Here is a 20694-nt window from a genome sequence, read left to right as displayed (position 1 = left end):
ACAAACCCAAGCCCCGTGAAAGGAGCCAGAGGGCTAAGGTAGCTTCTAGGTTGAAACGAGTATGGACATATTTCTAGTTAGTAACTGTTTTAGGGGAAGGAATTGGTTTGTATTTAAAGTTATGATACTGTTTTTAAATTCTGTACCTGCCAATCTACAGTGGAGGAAAAATATCCATCCTTGAATCAGGCTTCTTGTGATGCTCAAGGGCCATCATGTAGAACAGCATCCGATGGAGTGCAGGGGATTCCGGCCTGCCTCCGAAAACCCTCTCCTGCTCTTTCACCCTATTCCCCCTACTCTTAGAGAAGGGTACACTCTAAGCAGAGCCAGCAACGCTTTACATTACTCAGGGAATCCCTTCTGAGGACAATCCTGATCTGCTCTGTTAAAGCAACTTTTATCTGCTTTGTGCTACCCAAGCAGACAGATGTCTAGATAAGGATTTGTCCCTGAAGCACAGATTTATTTTTTATATATGTATATAAAATATGTATATATTTATAATATCCTCTGACTTTCTTAAATGAAAATCACTTTTACTACTTTCTAGGCAATCTCTTTTTCTATGGGTGCTCTATATAACTGACTGAAGTTTGTAATCTGTTATGGACATAGTTCTAATCAGGGCTGCCTCTTCTTGGGATGAAAAACAAAAGCTATTTTTTCTACTCTCCCATAACTGAAAATTAAATAATCAAAAAAATCTTTTAGGTACATATTATAGGTTTTCTTCTGTTATACAGACAGTGTTCCCAAAGAAGGTACATTCCCACTAGGGCTGTGCATGCCTTGTACAAGATGAATGGGGGGAAAAAATAAAGTAGGATAACAAGTAAAGTTGTTGTGTTTGAGCACGCTTAGTACAAGAATGGGAAGTCTAAAGTCTTTTGATTTAGGATTGGGTCCAAATCTCAGCTACACTACTGTCTTAGTGCATTATCTTAAATCTCCTGGACTTTTTATAATGATTAACTTGGCTATAAAATTAGGCAAGATCAGGAATCTTTCTGAAAACAAGATAATGCAGCTGAGTTGTGCCTGCCTTGGAAATATAATTAAACATGTACCTGAAAATCACTTCCCTTCTCTTTCCCTTATACAAGCATTTAAAACAAGATAAAGAAAGTAAACTGAAGTAAAAGGTTTGCAGTTCTCCAACAAAGCACTTGTGACTCTGTTACAAGGACAAGAAGTCTGTATGTTATAACTCAGTCTCTTATGCCCAGAGGACTTCTGAGTTCTCCAAACCAAGGACAGTCTTCTAGATGGAGCAGAGCACATTTTCCCAATGAAAATGTTATTTTTTAGAAAACTAGAATTGTTGGGATAGTGATTTTAAAAAGGGGAGGAAAAATAAACTTTATTTTATGTCAAGTATCAGAGGGGTAGCCGTGTTAGTCTGAATCTGCAAAAGCGGTGAGGAGTCCTGTGGCATCTTATAAACTAACTGAAGTGTTGGAGCATAAGCTTTCGTGGGCAAAGACACAGTATATACATTGGCCAAACTGGACAGTTCCTATGTAAAAGAATAAATGGACACAAATCTGATATTAGGAATGGCAATATACAAAAACCTGTAGGAGGCTAACACTTCAATCTCCCTGGACATACAATTGCAGATCTAAAGGTAGCCATCCTGCAGCAAAAAAACTTCAGGATCAGACTTCAAAGAGAAACTACTGAGCTACAGTTCATCTTCAAGTTTGACACAATCAACTCAGGATTAAACAAAGACTGTGAATGGCTAGTTAACTACAAAAGCAGCTTCTCCTCTCTTGGTATTCACACCTCCAGATCAGCTACTAGAAGTGGGCCTCATCCTCCCTGATTGGATCCACCTCATCATCTCTAGCCTGATTCTGGCTTGCGTATTTATACCTGCCTCTGGAAATTACCACTACATGCATCTGACGAAGTGGGTCTTTGCCCATGAAAGCTTATGCTCCAACACTTTATAAGGTGCCATAGGACTCCTCGCTGCTTTATTTTATATGGTAATTGTGAATGAAAAGACTAACCTGCGTTTTTAGTCTGTAGGTTTGAGTTGTCTTTTAATTTTTCTTCTTCCCTTTTGCATAAATCACTGTTCAAGTGTTCTCTTGTGGTGCTTTTCAATGTTAATTTGTAAGACTTGATTTTTGATTTCTTAACCCACCATGTGACTGACCTTCCCTAATAGAATTGACAGTTTTTTCAAAATCAAATATTTCAACCCTAAGAATGGCTGTACTGGGTCAGACCAAACATCCAGCTAGACTAGGGTTGGGCAATAAGTGGCCTGCAGACCACACTCAGTTCACCAAGCTCTGTTGGGCTGCAGGGCAATTAATTTACCTGCGCATCCACAGGTACAGCTGCTCGTAGCTTCGTTGGCCAGGGATGGCAATTCCCAGCTAATGGGAAGTGGTTTCCTGGTCCATACCTGTGGATGTGTTTGTTGGTATACATCATGTCTGGCCTATGGGCCACCTATTGCTCACCCCTGATCTACCCCAATATCGTGTCTTTCAATAGTGGCCAATGCCAGCTGCTTCAGAGGGAATGAACAGAAGAGGCAATCAAGTTATCCACCCCATTTCAACCCTTTCCATCTTATGGCAAACAAAGGCTAGGGCTAATCAGCACATCATGTTGCATCCCTGTTCATCCTCACTAATAGCCATTGATGGTCCTATCCACCATTAACTTATTTAGGTCTTTTTTTTTGAACTGTGTTAAAATTTTTGCCTGCAGTATCCTCTAGCGAAGAGTTCCACAGACTCTGCGTTTGGTGAAGTACTTCCTTTTGTTTGCTGCCTATCAGTTTCTTTGGGTGACCTCCCTACTTCGTGAGTTATGTGAAAGAGTAAATAACATTTCCTTATTTATTTACTCCATACCAGTCAAAATTTTATAGATCTCTATAATAGGCGTATCTTTTTTTCCAGGCTGAAAAATCCTAGTGTTTTAAAAATCTCTCCTCATATACAAGTTGTTCTATACAGCTACTAATTTTTGTTGCCCTTTTCAGATTCCCATGTAGCTTTTTTGAGATAGGGTGACCAGCTCCCCACACAGTATTCAAGAGGTGGTGGTGCCCCAGATTCATATAGAAGCATTATGATACTTTGTGTCTTATTTATCCCTTTCTTATTGGTTCCTAACATCCTCTTCGCTTTTTTGATAGCCACCACACATTGAGCAGATATTTTCAGAGAACTATCCATAAAGACTCCAAGATCTCTTTCTTGAGTGGTAACAGCTATTTTGGAGGGGGGAAAAAAACCCTCCCAATAAAAATTCTGAAGAAATTCTGTACTTGATGCTTTTCTCAATGGGTTCTATGCACCACAAAATGGAAAAAGTTTCATAATTTGCCAGCATTCTGTGAAATTCTGGTTGTTTGACCAGTCTCTTTACGTGGAACTGGGAAATGGTCTACACATATTCTGACTTATCTTGCTTCTGATCCAGGAGTTTGACTCCTTTAAAATCCCTTTAATATGTCAAATAGTGAAAGGGAGGAGTTGGTATGATTAATAACATCATAATATAAAGCATGTTGCTATAATCAAAACCTTTACTGCTTGGTTTCTCTTGAAAATGTTTAATCTTGTTCCATACCAGACAACGACACTGTTGACAGCTGTAGGTCCAGTTATCCCCGCTACGATACAGCTTATGACCATTTTGGTCTAAACATTGACTTGTCACTCTTGTGTCACACTCTGGGCAGCAAAACAGATCAACACTGGGGTTCTGACAATCGCAAGCTGTTCTCCGGCAGAATATCTTCCCGTTCTGTAGAGAACAAATTGTCACAAATAACAAGCAAGTGGTAAATAGCAGGGGATGATCAGATGAGTAGAAAATACCACTAGAGATAGCAGACTACAGTTATTCTTATACAGTCCAGTCTGCCAAGAAATGAGCCTCCCCAGCTTCTATTGCTGTAAGTCACCCCACCAAGAATAGTGGCTATTTCGTGATCTGTAGTGTTTCCTTTTTACTTTACTCTCTGAGGCTAAGACAAATTTTACTATGTCCCTCTTGTTCCTAACCACTGGATAAAAAGAAAATATGAACAGCCTCTTGGGTTCAGAGGGAGCAAAGTAATTTTATCTCCTCAATTATATGAATGAAGTAATTTTACCTCAATTATTTTTCTAGAATGTGACAGAACAATAGTTTCCTTTGCACTGTCTTTTGAATAACGATGTGATTGTCAAGAAAATAATTTAAATTGAAACTGTGTAGGTGGCCCAATAAATTTAATAGGAGCACACTACATTAAAAAGTCAGTGAAAGCCAGCAATCTCATAAAATCATAGTGGCATTAAGTATTCCTCCATCTTAATTTATCTCTAGTTATACTCTACATCTTGACCTTCAATGTATCAGAGAAAAACTGATGGCCACAACATATCACATTGCATAATACATCTTCAGTGGATAACTCAAGATTATTTTTATGCTACAGATTCCTTAAAAATATGATTTTGACTATTTCAGTTAAGTATTTACACAGTGTTATCAGATAAATACTGCTAATTGGAATTATAATAAACAGACATTTCTTCTAGATGTAAAATGAAGAGGACACATCACTTTGCAAAAGAAAAATGAATCTGTTCTAATGTTAGTGAGGAAAATGGTAGGGGTACCTTATAAATTACACTCTTCATTATAGGTGAGTCCACACATTGTTACTCTATATACAGAATGGGAAAGTGAAATCCTAACTTATAATGACGAGTTCAGTGGAAAGTTTTGATTTTAACTAGATTATTGATCAATTCCAAAGTCTCAATTGCTGTCAAGGAATGATATGGCTGAGTAAGGAATGAGGGCCAGGTTCTGCTCTGAGTCACACTGGTTTCATTCCTGAATAAGTCCATTAAATTACTCTGAATTAAGTCACTGCATGACATCTGTAGGACTACACCCAAAAGAAGCAGAAATACAAATATCCTTTAATGCCACCATTTCGCATCATGCTTACAAATGAAAGGAGCAGTCCTAAAGTGATATTACAGAACTGACTAATCACAGTTTTTTCTTAAATGAGCCCCCTAATTCTTTTAAAGGGTGATTACTAAGCAGATTGGGGATAAACCAAAATGACTTTAAAGTGTGGTGGCAGTTGCTTAGATTTTCTGTATTCATAAGTATTGCTTTGTTTAAAAAAAAAATCAATAAACAAAACCAAACTTTGCTGAAAAGCAATGTGCAGAACACCAGCGGCAAGGACTCATAATGCTCATGTTAGCTAATGACACTGCAGGTGTTCAATAATGATCCAGAAATGATTAGCATATTACATTTGATTGTAGGGAATAATTGAAATTGTGTCTAACAAAAAAAAAAAAGAATATGGAAAAGTAGAGAGCATAACACCTATTCAGTGCTGGAGTCAACTGCATTTTCTACCAACAGTGCAGAAGGCTGGAGTGTATATCCCTTACTCAGCAGAGCAGAGGGGGGAGGTATAAAGAATGATTGTTCTCCTTTACTTGCCGCTGATCTTGTTACTCCACCTTTGTTGGTGAGATCAGGGTCTGTTAATTTGATATTCCAGAGAAGAAATGTTAGGAAGAACAGGAATAATTCTGGCTCTAATCTGATTTGCTAGCCAGAGCAGCAAGCTGGATGCAGGATGGGAAGAGGAACAAACCACTGCAGGAAAGGGAGCAAAGTGATTTCCTCCCTCTTCTCTGCGCCAGAATACCAGACCTAGAACTGTGTGTCAGAAAAGGAGGAATGATGATTAGCTGAGCTGGGTGCTGCCTTTTACTCAGAGATTGTAAAGCTACAATTTTGCCTAAACAGTCTAACATGACAACTGTGCAAGCCCTCTGTGTGTCTTGTAGTGACCTATAATTTCACCATCTGAATGTAGGCGTTCTGATTAAAAACAGCCGGCAATATCCTGTCCGTCCTGTTCAGAATGGCATCCTTTTGCCTACAGATGATTTTTTAAATTACCCTTTTTAATTGGTAACAGAGTTGGTGATTCTGTGCTACTTATGACTCTTGTGCTACTCAGAGGTGGCAATATAAAAAGTTAGTTACTTTTCTCTGTTTCAGAACACTGCTAATGCTTGATGATTTAGCTGGAGGCCTTTGATAACATACTACTTTCCTCCTCCTTTTTAGCAACCTTGTTAGGCCTCATGCTTAGAGGAAAGAATGTGATTCCTGTATTGCATGACACAAAGCTACAACTACACTTGGAGCAAGGAGAGCAAATCCCAGCTCAAGCATATGGCTTTCTTCAAGCTAGTGCATTAAAAACAGTTACACAGACATGGCAGTGTGGGTCTTATGAGTGGAAACTGAAGAACTTGGCTTGTATAGCCCTAATCAAAGAAGGCAGAGGGAAAATACTGCTCTCACTAAATACAATGGATGGAGAGGAGTTAATTCAGTTAAGCACCAGTGTGGAGACCCAACAACGAAAAGGATAACCTGGCCATCAACAAGTCTTGAAATAAAACTAAGACCACATCTACACTGCCGCTTATGTCGGTAAAATTTGTCACTTAGCTGTGAATATTCTAGCATAAACAGTAGCGTGCACAGCACTATGTCAGCAGGTGAAACTCTTCTGCCAGCATAGTTCTTGCTAGGGGAGGTTTAACTATGCCAACAGGAGAGCTGTCTCCCATCAGCATAGAGCAGTTAGGCAACAGATCTTGCTTTTGTACAGCTGTGTCACACAGGAGAGTGAAGTTCTGGAACAGACTTTCAAGGGGAGCAGTGGGTACAAACATTCTAACAGGCTTTGAAACTGAGCTTGAAAAGTTTATGGAGGGGCTGGAATAATGAGTCTGCCTACAATCACATGTAGAAATCTGTAACCAGTAGCAGCAAATATCTCCAATGGCTGGTGATGGGACACTGTGGGGAGGGCTCTGAGTTATTGCAGTAAATTCTTTCCAAGTGGCTGGCTGATGGGTCTGACCCATTGGAAGTAACTTCTGAAGCTGTAACTAATCACCATATTTGGGCACGCAAAGAAATTTCGCTGTGGTCAGATTGGCAGAGCCTGACTTTTTTGCTTCTTTTCCTACAGCATGGGGCTATTGCAGGTTTGAACCAGTATAAGTAAGTGGATGATTCCCTGTAACTTAAAGTCTTTAAATCATGATGTGAGAACTTCAGTAATTCAGCCAGGCATCTATCAGAGGAGTGGATGGGTGAGATTCTGTGGCCTGCAATGTGCTGTCATTTAACTGCTATTCTGTACTTCCTAAAGAGGATGCACTTTCACTCAGTTTCATCACATCCCTCCTTGAACTGTACTTACTCTCCTCACTTGCAAGAATTGTATATTCTTTCTTTTTAAAGGTAGGTAGATAGATACACATATGAAGAAATAATTGAACTGTATAACTTCAGCTAAGCTGCTTTATTCACAAGATCATAGAACAACAAACCAGAATTTAAAAAAACAAGTCTTTCCCAGTTCTGTCTAATAATTCTCATAAGACTTGGAGAAGGTAGAGCAATCAACTCGAGGCTACTTTGTTAATTATTGCATTCAGCTAATTAAGCTTGAGGAATTTTAATGTTCTTGTAAATTGTATTGTCATGCATCGGGACAAATACCAATATGGTCTTCCACTCAAAGGAAACAAAAAAACCCAAAAGACTGTACCAGCTCAGGCCAGGGGGAGAAGGAATGGCTTGTAAGTCTGATCTAATTATTACTGATGGATGGTATCTTACTCCATAAATAGACCCATTGAAGTCCAGTCAATTTTAGAATAAGGTACAAAACTGTGATTAAAGGTATCAAATCTGGTTCTCTGAAGTAAATGGTGTAATTCTCATAAGTTACTGAGAATAGCATGTCTTTACTTGAATGAAGAATTGTTAGTTTTCATAGAAGTCAGCAGCCTTGTAAAAGTATCAGGCCAGAGACGATATTTACTCCTAGTTGTTTTTCTTTTTAAAAGCAGATAACTTAATTTATGGGAGTTGAGTCCTATACAAAATAATATTTTTTTACTTGCTTGTTTTGCCTAGAGCACAAGTATTTTTTTAAAGCTCAGATAGAAACAAACAAAAGGAATAATATAGTTAGGTCTATCCTGTCCCTCATCCTATGCCCCTATACTGTAAGTGGGGATGACTTCCCCTCCTCAAATGTGGGAGATGCAGAGGGACTCCACACTGCCTGAGTGCTACGTCAGCTGTCTCTGTGACAGCACTTGAAGGGTGCAGTCATGATTAGTGGGACAGACTTTGCAGATCCACTGAACAGTCCTTAGTGTAATGGGAGCAAAATGGCTTCTGTTGCGGTCTACAGGCTGAAAGAGTCATTGAACCTGCTGTGCACTGTACATAGTGGGGAAGGATATGGAGGCCCCCTTAAATTGGCTTTGAGCAAAGGGGCAGGATATGGTTCTTCAAACACAAAGCAAATCCTGAAATAAAATGCAAATATTTAAGGAGACAGGTGGGCTACTTACTATGCCACTGTTCAGAGGCTGATTTTTTTTTTTAACTGGAGTGCATGGCCATCTCATAAGTCCCCTCTTTTGCCTTGTCTCTATTCTCCTCTCTGGTCCTGCCTTCAATCTCTTCCTGCTCCATCCTCTCTCAACCTTGCCCCCACCCCACAACACACACACAGTCTCCCATCACTCTCTGCTGTCCCCTAAGCCCTTTGCTGAGCCAACAATTGGCTAGTAGGCAGCTGGTAAATACTGAGCATTCACTGTTTTTTTTCCCACTGGGTGCTCCAGCACCAGAGTATCTAGGGAGTTAGTGCCTGTGTTTGCAGTATTAGCTGGTCACATCACATATTTTCAAATACTAGCAAGAGACACTCAGTATAAGAAGCAGAGCAAGGCAAATAAGGCATAAGTTACAAGACTGACTAAAATGACACTGCTAATCATTAAAACTCTACAAAGGCAGACCAGATGTCTTCACATCTATTAAACTGTTCATTTCAGTGACATGAAATCCTTTCATAGAACCTGCCATTTTTTAGGATTACAATGTGAGCTCACTATGTATTCAACCAAGTTGCAGACTTCCACTCCTGAAGGGGGGGGGATTTGTAGGATACCTGGGACTGCTAGAAGTAGGAACACAGTATGTGTGTTAATCTGACATACTTCCATTCTAACCTAAAACAAGCACAGTGAATGTTGAGTGTTGTATTGATTCTGATGGCCTGACCTGCCACTGTGCTCTTCTAGTTTTAGGGGAGTTAAAAGCCTCCTTATAACATCAAACAGATCTTAACTGTCACATAGGCTTTCAACAGCTGGAATAATATTCCATTTCTAACCCTCTTTCCAACATATTTCCAGTGCGCCATATTCTCATTTTACTTCTACCTATGCAAGGGCTAAGTCCTACTCCTGCTGTCGATAATAGGATTTAATCATAAACTTCAATGGATTGGAATTAAGACCTACGTTTCTACAGGTATAACTATCATTTTAATCTATACATGAATGTGTGTCTCTAAAATCAATTTGTATTTGTGTAACTCCATTAGTTTCAGTGGAGTTACTCCTGGCCTAGACCACATGTAAGTGAAGAGAATCATGCCCAATATCTTTTAGCTCAAGTTTCCTAGAGGTCTGACTATGTCTAAACAGGACTATTGCAGAATCAGTCTAAACCAGGGCTACTCAACATGTGGCCCGTGGTGCGGTTTGGGTTTACGCGGGGCTCAACATGTGGTGTGTGGGTGGGATCATTTGAACATGGCCTGCTCTGGGAACATGCTTCACAATGGGGAGGCGTTTCCCAGGCGGGGTGAGCACTGAAAGACACAAGCAGATGGGCTGGCTGGAACAAATGGGTACAGGGCGTCAGCATTTCTAGCCCCCACAAAGGATGTGCTGGGGCACTGTGGGAAGTGCTGGCAGCTTAGCCTTGTGGGCAGAGCCTGAGAGGTACTGACTGGCTTTTACACTAGCCACGTTTGGGTCTGGCACTGCTGCTTAAAGCTTAATCTTTGTATTCATGCCCGTCAGTGTGAAAGAAGCTATTTGCATGTATATTCAACCACACTTAACTTGCATCCCTCAGCATGTGCTGTATCATTGTTGCCCCCAAGGCTTCCAAAGTTGAGTAAACCTGGTCTAAACCTTCGTTTGAAGTGAATTTATTTCTGTTATGACTGGCTTCCCAAAAATGTAAGAATTAAAGCTCAGCTTCTTCAGAAAGAAAACACTAGAGAATCTAAAAATGAATATATAGGTCTCATGGAACTCACCTTACAAGAACAAACAGAGCATCTGTCTTCCTTCAGTGTCCACACCTGACCATTACGCTTCAAGCCACCTTCATGTGGGCAGTCACCAGTGCAAGATGGTCCTGAGGGGCACAGGCAGTCAAAACCTCCCGCCAAGTTCACACAGGCTGAATCATTCCAACAGGTGTGGGTCCTTAAGGCACATTCATCGATATCTGCAAAACATCGCCAGTTTACAGTGCTAATCTTCATTTCAAGTGACAAATGGTACCATGGAATTTGTTGTTAGACAAGTTCGATTTATTTGTCTTGATGGCAAAAGGGTATGAAGCACAGAATTTAGGCATTGCAGAGGGGGTAACTGTGTGAGTCTGTAACCTTAAAAACGAGTAGTCCTTAGAATAACTATATATATATTAGTTGTTCTAATCTCCAGTTACAGATAAAGTTATATATCTATCTATCTGTATCTATACACAATATCATGAGCTTTTGTGGGCAAAACTCACTCTCTCAGATGGAATTTAGCATAAACACAATCTGAAAAGCACCTGTTTTTCATGGATATAATAATGCTGGCGGAGTGATGCAATAAGTGGTTTGGTAGTTTAAAGTCATCTAATTGAAAGTGCTGGGGAAATGCTGATGGACAGAATGTAATTATCCCAAGTCTGAATGTGCCCTGCAGTGACTTTTTGTAGAAAAGACAATGAGATCTTTGTGTGAGGTGCTATCTGAAAAACAGGCATGTTTCTCCTCCCATCTTTTGAGCAGTATTTAAGAAGGTATCGGAAGAATTTCAGCTACAATGCAATTGAACAGATTGGCCTTGTTCTCATACTGTATAGAACTGCCAAAAGCCTACCCGTTGCAGCACAAAGTTTTGGAGTTGGATGAGATGAAGCATTTTCTGTGTGTGTGTGTGTGTGTGTGTGTGCGCGCGCACGCGCCTAATATATAAAGGAGAATGTTTGTGCGCTAATAACTTGGACACTATAAGAGCTACGGCAACCAAACTTTGAATGGGCTAACCTTTTATCCAGGAGAAGATTTTAAGGGATGATGGGAGGGAAGAGATGAGAGACCGATGCCTCTCCCCGGGGCTGCACAGAGCTCAGCAGTGGGGGGAGAGGCAGCTTGCCGGGGGAAGTGGTGGGGACAGTCACTTACTAAGTATGGCAGAAAGATAAGGAAGGGGAGGGTAGGCTTGGGTGCCAGTGGTAGGCGCGCAGCTCCCTTCCTCCTCCCTCTCCTCAGGCTCCTCACCTCAGTTGTATCAACTGTCCCGAGCAACGCTGGGTAACTACATTACACTACACTACACCACAAACACCCACCCACCTATGAAATAAATTGTATGTATGCATGTACGCATACACATATGAATATGAAGGATAAGAGATGATCAAATCTCACACCATGTTTTTTTTTTTCAATCCTGAAGCATTCTAAAGCACTTTCGTATAATAAAAGTTCACACACTACACTGCAGAATCAGTACACTTACCAGTTAAAATGCAGCTATTTTGGGGCTGAAATATGGTAACTATTTAATTTCACACAACAACACTACACAAGAATTTGGGAAAAGTGAACCATATGATGCATATTTGAAACTGCGGAGGGAATTTATGTAAGGCATCTTACCCAATCTGGAATTTGGCCAGGAAAATAGGACTAATGATGATACTTCTGTGGCAAGTGCCATGGGATCTTTAGCGATCTCTACAAGAGGTTAGGATATATGTTTACATTTTACCCAAAAGACATTTCTATAAGCATAGTATCATCTAAAACACTGAAAGGCTATGTCTAGACTGGCATGATTTTCCGCACATGCTTTTAACAGAAAAGTTTTCTCCATTAAAAGCATTTGCGGAAAAGAGCGTCTAGATTGGCACGGACACTTTTCCGCAAGAAAGCCCCGATCGCCATTTTCGCCATTGGGGCTTTTTTGCGCAAAACAGTTTTTAGCTGTCTACACTGGCCCTCTTGCACAAAAACATTACCGGAAAAGGGCTTTTTCCCAAATGGGAACGTCAAAGCATTTGCGCAAGAAGCACTGATTTCAGACAGTAGAATGTCAGTGCTTTTGCGCAAAATCAAGCGGCCAGTGTAGACAGCTGGCAAGTTTTTGCGCAAAAACTTGCCAGTCTAGATGCAGTCAAAGAGTGCAGAGCTAGTTCTAACCCAGAAATTAGACTGGTAGGTACTGCATTGCAACAGTACTTCTCAGACCTCACACCCACTCCCAGTACCCTACCTCAAGCTCCCTTCTGCACCCAACTTCTATCCCAGACCCTGCACCTCCTAGAGAGAAAAATGCAGCTCATGATCACTTTCCAAAATCTTGGAGTGGCCCTCATCAAGAATTATTGCCCACTCCTGCAGTAGAGGGACTTTGTGCTTTGGTCAACAATAGCAGCATGAAGATAAATATATCCAAAGGGACACGTGATCTCATTGGGCCAAAGCCCTTTCTCAATTTTTATTCTGGCCTTACTAAGACAAAACTTAAACTGATATGAATGGGAGTTGTACTAGAATAAGGACTGACTACAAACTGAAGGGGAAAAAAACCTTTGAAATATTTGCACTGATAAGAATAGAAAGGATTTTACATTTATGTAAAATCCTTTCTATTCTTATCTCATTTGGGTCAGGGCAGTGTTACAGTAAGGGTACCAAACCTGCACACTTTGTCTATTATACTTATGCTCCTCAATTTACAAGTGGGCAGAAACTTGGCTCTGAGCCCAGCAACGTGCAGATCAGAGGTGGACTAATACAATAAGCCAGCAGCAATTTGCTGTTCCTCCCTCTCCATTGCCTCCTACCCCCAGAGCAAAGGTGAAGTAGAGAGGAAGTCCCGCCTTGAAGGGTTGTGTTTAAAGCATAATGCCTCCTGGGGTGATGCAACTTACATGCCAACCCTTGCTCAGCAGTGTTTCTAATAGCACAATTCAGCCCTAAGACTTCCCTGTCCCTGATATATTTTGCTGCCTCATCTTTGTCACAGCAACAAGTTATAATTGGACTTCATTTTTAGGATTGTCTCCATGTACCCACCCTTACTCCACTGTTACTATGCGCCCCCCCATCCTTTGTATAATAAAGAACATCGACTGGAAGGTCCGCTACAAGTGATGATGGAAAAGGGACTTTATGAATTAGAAACATATCTTGTGTCCCATTAAATCTGAAGTGACAGAGTACTATGAAAAGAAAGGCAAGAAAAAAAGGAAGAAACAGTGATTTAAATTGGGCCATGAGTAAGCTGATCCTGAATCAGTGATTTCAGTGAAAGATAACCAATTAGCTACAGCGGGTCTACGAGTATTCTTGAAAACAACATTTTCTACTTGTCTCTTCAGAGCTTGACCTTGTATTTTTGTCTTGAGAACAAATGTAACATACTCTTTGTGAAAGTGATTTCACATTTAATAGATGCTAGCATTGTCCATATTTTCTTCCCCACAATGTTAAGATCTTCTTGAATAGTATATATATACAATATACAGCAGGATTAGAGCGCATATTAGAAGAGTAGTTTTTAACTGTTCAAAACTAAAAGGATTTCACAGATGAATATAGAGCCATATTGCCTACAGAGTTCCATGTAATTGCTTTACTTATGACACAGAAATCTAATTCTGCTTCCATGCAATTTAACAGATTTATGGAAAGCCAGATGTTAGCAATTATGGAAAGTGACATTATTCATATTCTCAGCACTACAGACCTGTTTGCACTGCACAAAGCCAACTTAATCTATTATACATATCCAAAAGGGAAGAGGTGCCCTATTTACATACTGCAACTGTTGTTCTCTGCTGAGGGCACATTAAGAGGATGCCCTACTGAGAGTTGCCCAAACTAGCAAGCAGGCCATTCATGATAAAAGAACCAATCAAGCAAAAGCCAAGCAACATATTTTCTACATAAATCTCTAATCACTACTCAATTCATTTTTCTTTCTTAATTCAAATGGTGGTTCCCTATTATTTTATTACATTTATTATTTAAATGTTGTAGTCATTAATCAAATATAAAAGGGTTGAAAGTTGCATCCATTTGATAACATCTTTTAATAGAACTAATTTTCTCAGAACATCCCCAAAGCAGTGTTCTTATTGCTGTATTTCTGAGAATCTTACTAAACCATCCACATTGTCTATAACTTACTTCTGAAGAAATTTTAAGCTTAGTTTGATATTCTCCTCTTTTCATATTTGGACATTAAATTGTGGGGGTTTTGATAACAGATTAAGGACCATTCCAATCTCATTTATCTCAGTGCACCTATTCCATTATACATGTGAACAAATGGTATAAACGAGTAATTGAATATGTAGTAAAAGAATATAGAGAAGCAATTTTAAAATGTGGAAGAAAATAATCCTTATTTACTAGTAAATTATCTTACAAGAATGATTGCTGGGATAGCCACAGGAAAGTGGACTGAATTCACCATTATAATGAACTGGCTCTACATTGGAAATTGCAGCTAGTGAAAATCATTTTATGATATTCTAGTAATTCTTAACTGAAATCATTTGTTGAATTTTCTGTAGAAGAGTTAGTCCAATTTATAGGCCTAAATATTACAAAATACAACTTCAAGTATGTGAATTTGAAATTGTGATAAAAAAAATGTCACAAGTCTCATATATCTCCATAGTTTTCACAGAAATCCTAGCTTGACTCAGACTGAGAATGTCTGATAAATGCCAACCTATCACCATGCACATGGTGAAACCAACTGCTGTTTTTCTTCTATCATCAGCCATAAAGGGTCTGGTGAGGGGATCAGTACAAAGTTGAGAGCGCTTAATTATAAATGAAGCAGAGCTATGCAGAAGTTGCTCTTTCCCAGACATAGCAGCATTATGTGGTACCAAAGTAAAAATGTGTTTGCTAATAAAGGTAGACAGCTATGATTAAAGAGACGGGTATTATAGATATAGTAGCAAGCCAGCTTAGCTCCTTTCTGATTATAAAAACACTAGCAGTTAGGTTCATTTTGGGGGACAAATTCACCATGGAGCAAGCCTAGAGTCAGTGGTGGGGAGCAGGCCGGGCAACCCCATACTGAAGCAGCTGTGGAGGGGTCATAACTGCTTCTTAGCCCTGTCTTTACACAGGCCTGGGACTCTCCCCCTCTGAAGTTCCTTCAGCTGCTAAGCCAATTCCAAAGAGGGGGAAATGGTGCTGCATACCTCTCAGTGCTGGCAGTGCACTGCACGCCAAATCACTTGTGGTTGGTATCGACTCAGAACACTGGACCTGTAGCGGAGCTAGAGCCAACTCTACGAGGAAAGCTGTTAAATGACTGTCCCTCGCCTTCATCCACAGTTTAAAGGACTTGCAGATGTGGCACTTGTCAATGATATTTGCTTCTCCTAAGCACCACAGACCCTCCCTCATGCTGGTCGCTAACAGGCAGATACCACATGACATAGAGACATTTGCCCCAGGATGAGGCCTGCCCTGTTTTAAGTGCCTGCTAACTACTCTAAAGTACTACTAAGGACTAACTAAAGGGAAAACTATTTACAAGCGATTAAGTTAAGAAGGGAAGTGACAGCAAGCCTGGACATTGGTGATAAGAAGGAACTGAGGAGGGAGGGGAACAGCAGTTTTTGATCTGAGGAAGTGGGTTTGGCCCACGAAAGCTCATCAAGTATTAAACCATCTCATTAGTTTTTAAAGTGCTACATAGTCCTGTTTTTTGTTTCTGCCCTAAACAGTGTAAAACTTAACAACAAATAGACTAGTAGCACCTTAGAATCATAGAGCTAGAAGAGACCTCATCCTTAGGTCATCAACTCCAGCCCCCTGCCCAAGGCAGGACCAATCCCAACTAACTCAACCCAGCCAGGGCTTAAACTTAAAAACCTCTAGGGGTGGAGATTCCACCACCTCTCTAGGTAACCCAAACAAACAAAACATGTAGAGATGGTATCATGAGCTTTCACGGGCACAACCCACTTCTTCAGATGACAGGTGTATTAGAAATCCAGATCCAAGAATAAATAAGAGAAGTGGAAGGGGGGAGGAAAAAAAGAATAGGAAAAGGAGAGAGAAATAAAGAGAGAGACAGTGAGTAGTTGGTTCAAATGGTTACAACAGGCTGAGAAGAACAATTAGCACCACCATTGTTTAGTTTGTAGTTTAAGTCATAGGATGTGGAAGGCAGTGTGTGATATGCACGTCATGCCAGGGAGTGCTGGAGTCAGCCCATACGGGTACTGCTTAGGGAAATCTTCTGGCACCAGTACATGTGGTGACCACTTACACCAATGTTGAATGGACATGAGCAAGCACTTGAAAGAAAATAAGGAAGCATAGATTTGTTAAGAACAGCTCATGTCAAACCAAGGTACAGCTTTATTTGACAGGGTAACAAGTCCTGTGGATGGGGAAAAGAAGTGCTCTAATTTTTTGGTAAAATTTTTTCAAACTGTTCTCACATGAACTTCTTTGAAACTACAGAACTATAAATGAAACTACTAAAATGTGGATGCATAACTGATTGGAATAGCATTCTCAGAGAGTAGTTTTCAATGGCTCATAGTCAAGATGGAAGGGTATATCAAATGAGCTCCCACAGGGATAAGGTCCATATCCATTCCTGTTCAATATCTTTCTTCATCAATTATTTAAATAATGATATAGACAGTAGTTATAAAGTTTGTGGATGATACCAATCTGGGAGTGGTTTCAAGTGCTTTGAGGAAATGATTTGAAGTAAACAATTAAATTCAATAAGGACAAATGCAAAGGACTTTACTTAGGAAGGAACCATTTGCACACCTACAAGAAATTACTTATCTACGACTGGGTACTGCAGAAAGGGATGGGGTGATTATAATGGATCAAAGGCAAAATATGAATCCACACCATAATACTGTTGCAAAAAAGCAAACATTCTGAAAAATATTAGCAGGAATGTTGTAAGCAAGACATGAAAATGAATTATTCCACTCTGCTCTGGAGTGGAGCATTGTGTCCAGTTCTGGGGTTCCATTTCAGGAAAGATGTGGACAAACTGGAGAAAGTCCAGGGAAGAGCAACAAAAATGATTAAATATCTAGAAAACATGACCTTTGAGGAAAGACTGAAAAAAGGGTTATTTAATCTTGGAAAGAAAAGACTGGGAATTATAACAATTTCAAGTACAGGAAAGATTGTTACATAGAAGAGGGAAGTGAATTGTTCTCCTTAACAGCTGAGGGTAGGTCGAATAGCAATGAGCTTCAACTGCAGCAAAGGTGGTTCAGGCTGGACATTTGGAAAATCTTCCCAACTTTCTGGGTGGTTAAACACTGGAATAAATTACCTGGGGAATTTGTAAAATCTCCATCATTGGAGTTTTCTAAAAGCAGATTAGACAAACATCTGTCAGGAATGGTCTAGATAATTCTAAGTCATGCCATGAGGGCAGGGGACTGGACTAGATGACCTGTCGAAGTCCCTTCCAGTCCTATGGCTGTACGTGTTGTACATCAACACAAATTCACTAATTTATTTTCACTGAAATACTCAAGTGATTCCTTGCCACCAAACTTCCAGTTTTCAATCTTTCCTATAACATCTTGCAATGTGTGCCTGTGAGTGGTGCAATACAGGTACTCTGATAGCATGTTAAAATGTTGCAGAAAAAAAAGCCTTCTAGAGTGCTAATTTCAACTTCGTTAAGCCATTACAATATAATCTAATGTGACAATTACATGTTGGGCTTCCAACAAATGTATGTACAAATTAAAGATGAATATTATTTTATTTTTCACAGGAAGCTTGTCACTTTAGCACTCTAGTTCCTATTCTTTTAAATCGGAATTAATTGTGGGTGTTTATGGCTAAAAGTGATACAAGTTTTTTAGAGTAAAATTGGATCTATTTTGTGATTCCCTTTTAAACCACAAAGGCCCTATTAAAAGGAGTCTGTGGCTTCTGTCACGGCAGTGCACTTTTTTCAGAGAGAGAGATTCAAGATATAAAACTTGCCTAACAAAACATTTACAATTAATGTTTCAGCTCCTATTGTTGAAAAGCACCATTGGTTCAAATGGGATTTAAATAATGAATTCCATGCAACCCTCAAGCAGGTTTTCCTTAGCTAGTCTATATTCTAATAAGAAACTTCTAAAATAAGGTGATCGATTATTCAGAAATCAGGTAGCTGGTGCTGAAGCACTTCAGACATTGAAAGATAAAGTAGACTAATGAGATTGCTTCTAAGATTTCATGGAGGGTAAGTAAGACTCCTGCAATATCATTAGGCATACTGGGGCATAGGTTAACCACTCACTCATTCACTGAGGTTCTCTCTTGATTCTTACAAAGTGAGCTATGGTTATTCTCAGTATATCTGAAGGAGATATGGACTCTGATATTACAAGCATTAATACATTAAGTGGGTACAATAGATAAGAGCAATGACAATACAATACATTCTAAAAGGTTTTCTATATAAAACAAATTTTAAACCCACTCCGCTTTAACTCTGGGTCTGAAGCATTCTTGCACCTAGAATATGTGAAAGTCTGACAAACATGAATTAAGATTTCTCTGAGAACTGGAAAGGTAATGATGCTTCCTGTTCCCTAGATCTCCCTCATTTTGACACCAGCCATCCTATCCCCACAACAAGCCCTGGTTAGCACACATCTAAGATTTAAATGAAGGTTTCAAACTGCAGCTTTCTGCTATGGTGAGTCGGTGCATTGGCCTTCCTAGGATGTTGCATGACTGAATAGAATTCCAAAGGTCCTGCTACAGGGGTTGAGTTGCTTGCAAAACAAATTGCAAGAGCAATTTGTAAGAGAGGCTGTGTACAGAGAGTAAGGGTACGTCTAGCCTACCGCATTTTGTCGACGGAAGTTTTGTCGACAGATACTGTCGACAAAACTTCCGTCGACAAAGAGCGTCCAGACACATTGAGTTCTGTCGACAAAGCAAACTGCTTTGTCGACAGAACTCCGTAGTCTGGACGCAATGTTACAGGCAATAACACCTTCTGTCGACAGAGTTATGTCGACAGAAGGTGTTATGCCTCGTAAAATGAGGTATACCAGCGTCGACAAAACTGCTGAGTTCTGTCGACGTTATGTCGACAGAACTCAGTGGTAGTGTAGATGCTGGTATAGTTTTGTCGACAAAAGTCCACTTTTGTCGACAAAACTAGGTAGTCTAGACACACCCTAAGTGTTTCAGCCTTTGACCAGTCTTGCAGTGGTGAGCTGCATTTTACATTCAGAGAATTTTGCAAAAATTAATAGTTGTCTTTTTATTTGTTTCCACTAGAAAGGCCTGTGGCCTGAAATGCCTATGTTTCATTAAGAATAAAACCACCAGGACACAAGTGCTGTCCTTGCTCATGATTTCTTTTTATGGGTGGTTTACAACAGTGGTTGCCATTAAGAAGTCACCAATTTTATATACTTGCCCTACAGCAGCATTTGGTGGGTTTTTAGAATAGACAAATAAGTACTTTTGTGTAGTAACCACTAAATGGCAAAACACACACAATATATAACATGAACATTCTTAACTCTGTGAATGGCCTTTGTATTACAGTAAAACTCCATTAGTCCGGCATCCAATGCTCTGGCACCATCAGGAACCCGGAAGTGCTGGGGCAGCCGGACAGGCTTCCCCCATTCAGCTGCTGCTGAAACTGACCAGCAGCTGAATCGGGGAAGCCGGGAGTAGAGCAGCTGGAGTGCTGCCGGGTTGGTCTTGTAGCGCTGCCCCTCGGGGCTGCAGGACCAACCTGGCAGGACCCCAGCTGCTGTGCCCCAGGGGTCCCCAAGTCAGCCGCTGCTGAAACAGATCAGCGGCTGATTCCACGAAGCCCGGGGCAGAGCTGCTCTGCCCCGGGCTTCCTGGAATCAGCCGCTGATCTGTTTCAGCAGTGGCTGAATCGGGGACCCCAGGGGCAGAGCAGCTGGGGTGCTGCCGGGTTGGTCTCTCAGCGCCGAGGGGCGGCGCTACAAGACCAACCCGGCAGCACCCCAGCTGCTCTATTGCAGGCACCCCGATTCAGCTGCTGCTGAAACTGACCAGAAGCGGCTGAATCAGGGACGCCTGGGGCAGAGCCAGACTATCGTAAGGGGGGGCTATGAGGGGTCTGGGGTGGCATTCCCTCCCACCCCACTCGAGACCCCTCATAGCCCTGCCTTCTGATAGTCCGGCATATCTGATAATCCGGTACCCCTGGGTCCTAAAGGTGCCGGATTATCGGAAGTTTACTGTACTAAGGACTGGAAAATAGACAGTTTCCTACTTTAATCACTGTAGGATTTTTGCTGGGGAGGAAGGAAGGAGAAGAACCAGCCCATCCGCTTTGATTTTCACAATTAACTCTGAAAACAACACACCAAACCAGCCATCATTTGCCCTGACCATGGTATTGTGAAAGGCTTATAATATCCTGCACATGCTGCAACTGCAACTAAAAATAAACTAATTCTGAGCTCCAT

The 20694-nt window shown here is 40.6% G+C and overlaps 1 protein-coding gene across 6 annotated transcripts in view; it reads right to left on the bottom strand.

The window, feature by feature from the left end:
• Window positions 1–20694, bottom strand: part of NELL1 (neural EGFL like 1) — a 469358-nt gene that overhangs the window by 8862 nt on the left and 439802 nt on the right. For all 6 annotated transcript variants that reach the window (XM_075927737.1, XM_075927739.1, XM_075927741.1 and 3 more), the window contains 2 exons: window positions 10229–10422; window positions 3607–3783 (listed from right to left, as the gene is read on the bottom strand). In XM_075927737.1, the coding sequence (XP_075783852.1) occupies window positions 3607–3783; window positions 10229–10422 (371 nt within the window). The remainder of the gene's footprint in view (window positions 1–3606; window positions 3784–10228; window positions 10423–20694) is intronic.

The sequence above is a fragment of the Pelodiscus sinensis genome, chromosome 4, assembly GCF_049634645.1.
Source record: "Pelodiscus sinensis isolate JC-2024 chromosome 4, ASM4963464v1, whole genome shotgun sequence".
NCBI classification, from domain to species: Eukaryota; Metazoa; Chordata; order Testudines; family Trionychidae; genus Pelodiscus; species Pelodiscus sinensis.
The sequence above is the reverse complement of the archived record's forward strand: the minus strand, read 5'-3'. Positions and strand labels throughout refer to the sequence as shown.